Source organism: Aptenodytes forsteri, unplaced genomic scaffold, assembly GCF_000699145.1.
Source record: "Aptenodytes forsteri isolate BGI_AS27 unplaced genomic scaffold, ASM69914v1 Scaffold5, whole genome shotgun sequence".
Taxonomy (NCBI): Eukaryota; Metazoa; Chordata; class Aves; order Sphenisciformes; family Spheniscidae; genus Aptenodytes; species Aptenodytes forsteri.
This window is the reverse complement of record NW_008795672.1, coordinates 3,977,333-3,982,371: the sequence shown is the minus strand read 5'-3', so window position 1 is coordinate 3,982,371 and position 5,039 is coordinate 3,977,333. Positions and strand designations below refer to the sequence as shown.

Here is a 5,039-nt window from a genome sequence, read left to right as displayed (position 1 = left end):
TTATGTCCTTTGTGTATTTTGACTTAGGGCTATGTGAGACACGAGTGAACTGTCACTCATGCGGAGTTAATTATATTTTGTCCATATAGGGGAAAAAAACCCTGGGAAAATATGATAACGCTTTTCACTGGCAGTAAACAGTAGTTGTTTTTAGTCATTTGAGAAAATTCTTCTTAGCAGACTATACAAACTCTGTAGTTCAAAGTCTTCCCTGAAAAGAGGTGTATTAGCACGCAGCTAGATCCACGACAGGAATAGATTTTGTTGACTGAGGAACTGTATCCTTCTGTGCCATAACATTTATTTCATTTTTTTTCTTTCCCTCGGACAAGAGAATATATTTTGATTCAGTGTTTGGCAATCCAAGCCAGGTTATTTAAAATAATATTCACTTGGAATGTGCTGCGTGTAAAATGCTATTTTTAGAGTAGTTACTTTTATACAGCGTTGCAAGCAGAAATCTTTCATTTCCCACGTGTAATACAGAACCAGTTTGTAAAGAGTCGTTAGACTTTGCACTTCTCCTTTTCCCAGGTAAGTGGCAACTAACTAGTTGTCACTGACACGTAGGGCAACAAATGGATAAAGCAAGCATGGATTCTGAGATCTATAATTTTTAATAATCTTTAAACTAGCTACAAAATGTCAATCACTTCACAAACCGACAGGAGACATAAGGAATTTCATATTACATGCTGTAAATGATATTTATCTCACAGTTTATCTAGAGTTCATTCATTTAGGTTTTTTTATTATTTTTCAATTAAGTCAGCTACTAAACATCTCAGCGATTTGGTGTGCATAGCTCTAGGTAAGCAACAGAGAACTGTACCGATAACAAACCACATGGGGATAGCGACTAGTAAGAGAGAGCCTTATAAAAATTACATTTCTTTGCACCATTTCATATGGTAGTCGTTTCCTCCAAAAGATAGTCTTCAAAAGCAGCAGACAAACCCAATATATTACACTTATTTCTTTTTGTCTTTGACGTATTTTCAGCCAAGCTTTTATTTTGCTGGCAATGGCTAAATGGTGAGTGCCAAATCCCTCCTTTTTCATAATTAAAAAAAAATGATCATGATTAATAACTATATATATATCAACAAGAAAAAAGTGGCACAACTGCAAACTTGCTGGTATAACATAGTCCCAAAAGAGTCCGAATACTGAGCATGCTTTTGTTGTCATTGTTGGTGTGCTACTGCCATGGGAAAATTCTTGTTTAAGTAGGAGTCTAAAAGTCTATTTATTCCTCATGCATAAATGCATAAATCACATCACTTTTTAGTGCAATGCTTGTTATAGTAATATAATTCCACATTGTCTAATTATGAAATCATAACAACAGATAATGGCAATGAAGAACTGAAGACAGCAGGTTTAAGTGCTTAAACATCATGATACCCAAAGACAGGAGCGTGGCAGTAGCTCTGTGGAATGTCACAGTTTTACAAGAACAATACTGTATATTTAAAGGTTAACAGCACGTTTAGCATTCCAACAGTGTTGTCATTCAGCAAACATCATTTAAAAAAGAAAAAAAAAATGAGGAGAGGGGGGGAAAAAAGGAAAGGAATCCAAAACAGAAACAAGAAAGGAAAAAATCCCAAAAAACATCATAGTGAGCTATAGCCATCAAATCAGCACTATGTACAACCTTTGGAAAGAAAGATATCTAGAAAAAAATAATTACAAGTATCATTTTTGGAAAGCTGACAAACTACACAGGACAACATTTACAATGGGGCTGATATGTGCATGTGTGCAAACCTAGTAGGTAAATACCATGATAAAAGCATGAAGGTACCGCCCCGTTGGACAGTATTAAAAGGAAATGCACTTTGCTGCATTTAACCACTGCCCAGCATCTTTGTTGCACGCTGGTTGGCTTCGTCAATCCTGGTTTTGTTGGAATCAGCCTAGGGAAACACAAAGGAAAGGAACAGATGAATACAGGGCAGAAAGAGAACATCTACAGTGCTTTGTGGACGCTTCTCTAGTTTCGCCTAGGTCAGGAAAAAAAAGAAGCTTGAAAATACCGGAGACCGGTTTTTTTTATAGTGGTATTAGAGACCCAAAAGGAAATTACAGATTTGCTGGGTTTGTGACACTTCAGGTAGCCTTTGAGTAGAGCTTTTATGTTTGTATTCGGCTTCAGTGAACTCTTGTAAATGCTCTGCCGGATCTGTAGCTGGTGCTATTGATAGCGCTAGCGGTATTGATGGTAGTGGATGACAGGATGGGAACTGATGATGTGCGCGTGGATTTCACTGGTGAAAAGCCTCGGTGCTCTCTAAGATTCAGCGGACCCGGACTCTGTTCTAATTTAGATCACCAGCCATGCAGTCAAAACTAAAATTTTGGTCAGTGTAGAGAGTCGCTGGAGCAGGGAAGCTAGATCATCTGATGTAGGGAATGCTGGCAAAGACAAATTTCTTTGGAAATACATCAGTCTGGATCTCTCTGCTCGACATGGGAAAGGAAGGGAATAGGTAGGAGTGATGCCATTACTCCTTTCTCTCAACAAAGTTCACCAGTGTAGTTGCAAGACAAAGTAACCTCTCTCATTGGGCAGCAGCATAAACAGGAGTTAAGAAAAGGCAGGGATTGTACCGTTATTTGAAGCAATCAAACTGGAATTCAGTCCATCATAGGCTGAACCGTTAACTTCACTGTCTTCCGTGGGGTAACGCTTGCCATGATTATAAAATGCCATTAATAAAACGGCGCCACTTGGGAGGTTTAGGAGTTCTCTTTGAGTTGGAAGACACTTTGACCATGGCTTTCTGTAGCTCTGCAGAAGTTAGTTTTGGAGACTAAAGACATTGTTTTAGCTGACAAAAATTGGCAAAGCTCCATTCAAGCCCATGTTGCTATGCCAACTTATGCTAGCAGGGGGACTAGATAAAAAATGTTTTCAATTTTTTAAATCAGACCTGTGGGAAAGGTGAGAATTGTGTTACTGCTTTAAAAGCACGAACTCAAATAGCAAACTCTTTTCTGGCTGCGTTTTGTTAGCTTTGATGATTGTTCCCACATCTCCGGGGTGTATCCAAATTGTACAGATTTATTTTAAATCTCCAATTTTCAAAGACAGCATGGTGAAGCAACTTTCCCACATACATTTAAAAATCCTTTAAAAATGGTTATACTGATATGCAATAAATCGTTCTTAAATATCTTGGGCTTTTCTCCATAATTGTTTTGGCAAATGCTATGTAGATGCGTATTTTTAGTACAGTAGCACGTGCCAGATCCTCAACAAGGGTAAATCAGCATAACTATTCATTATAAGCCACACTCCTTTATTTTAGCCATGAGTTTGACCTTGTCTGCCACAGTAGAGTTTTGTGTGCTTTTGACAAAAGACTACCTAAAAAATAAGCTAATGGTTTTGGAAGCAGTTACGTTTGTCATGAAATACATGAATATTGATTGCATATTGATGAAACATAAATTCCTAAATAGGAATACTAAGGTCTAACTCTGGTGGATGATGTTGCATCAAAGTCAGTGGGAGTCTTTGTGCAGACCTTCCCACCTAGGTCAAGACAGAATGCTTTGAGCCCTTCCCTCTTTCCTCCCAGCCTCCTATTTATGGCTCACTTTAGGGCCAGGGTCTTCTGGTGATGATGTCTGGGCCATTTGACCCGCTCATCACATCATCATTTTAGTTTTTGTCCCTTTCCCTCTGATTTGAGGGAAGGATAAAGACTTTTATTCATTGCTATCCTGATTACTGTGGGTAGACCAGATTACATCTCTGCGTTATGAGATTGCTCTGGTTTGGATGCATGCATCCAGCTTAACATAAATGCTTTAGGAGCATTTGGGTTAGCTTTGTGATGCACCCCAGCTTTTGCAAAGTGTGCCAGCCGAGGGTCTTTCTGATGATCATAATTGGTCAAAAGCACGGTGCGCCAGCTGGTCAGGAAAAGAAAACAGCAATGCTGTATGCCCACCGCCAGCTAGGGACGATGCTCTGTTGGCATATTTCATTGCAAAATGGATGTGTATGCATTTGTGGTTTCAGTATTATCCGGCTAACCGTCATTGCTGTCTTTTATAGAGCGTTCTCCTAATATATTGTGTTTCTTTTTCTAGTGTCTCATTACTGTGTGTCCTTACTCTGAGAAGTTTGGCAGATTTTCACTAAGACTGAAGACTGTCTTGTTTTTGTGCTGCTTTCGTGACGACTCCTCTGTGTACACTGCAAGTCCATCTTTCAGAAATCTGTCACTGTTCTTTAGCCAAGGGCTCTGCCTGACAAGGCCTGCCTGTGAGGCTGGATTTAATGAATCGCATTAGCTTGCAATGTTGTTTTTCTGTTGCTGTATGAAATGCCTAACTCCATAAGAAGACCGCATAGATGTGGAAGGCCAGTCCCTCAGCCAACTGCTCTCAGCATGCACTGCCTAGAGATTTGGCCCATGTGCTTCATGCGCACAAAGGGCCTGGTCAATGCTTTCAAAATCCAGACGTTTGCAAGCCTGAAGTGATAGGAGAACTTGTGACTTGTTAGGCTTGCTGGAGTTTGTGATTGTATCCTGCAGGCATGGATAGAACGCAGCTGATTTCCATCCACGGGGCATGTCTCCTGCCACTATGTTATGTCATGAGTAGGGTAGCTGGTAACATGTCATAGTGCGTGTCCTCACACTTGCTCTGAGAAAAGAACGTATGTCCTAGACTTCTTATTTAAAGGTAGTTACGAAGTAGGCTGTATAATCTTCCAGTGCCTTCTCGCAATGTAGATAGATGTGCTGCTTTCTAGTGCTTTTCATATGAATAACAGCAGTAAATCTTCCCCCCTTGCTCCTAGTTTTCCCAGAAATATGCAATGCTGCAGAATGGCATCACAGTAATGCTGTGCATTTTCCAATACAGTCTGTATTGGGTTTGTATGGCAAGGTTTTGGTAGCAGGGGGGCTACAGGGGTGGCTTCTGTGAGAAGCTGCTAGAAGCTTCCCCTATGTCCGATAGAGCCAATGCCAGCCGGCTCCAAGACGCTGCTGGCCAAGGCTGAGCCCATCACC

The 5,039-nt window shown here is 40.3% G+C and overlaps 1 protein-coding gene across 2 annotated transcripts in view; it reads right to left on the bottom strand.

Annotated features, from left to right (window-relative positions):
• Positions 1-598: 598 nt before the first annotated feature.
• SNAP25 (synaptosome associated protein 25) overlaps positions 599-5,039 on the bottom strand; it is a 32,131-nt gene continuing 27,690 nt past the window's right edge. For both annotated transcript variants that reach the window (XM_009282524.1, XM_009282523.2), the window contains exon 7: positions 599-1,922. In XM_009282524.1, the coding sequence (XP_009280799.1) occupies positions 1,854-1,922 (69 nt within the window). In that variant the 3' untranslated portion in view covers positions 599-1,853. The remainder of the gene's footprint in view (positions 1,923-5,039) is intronic.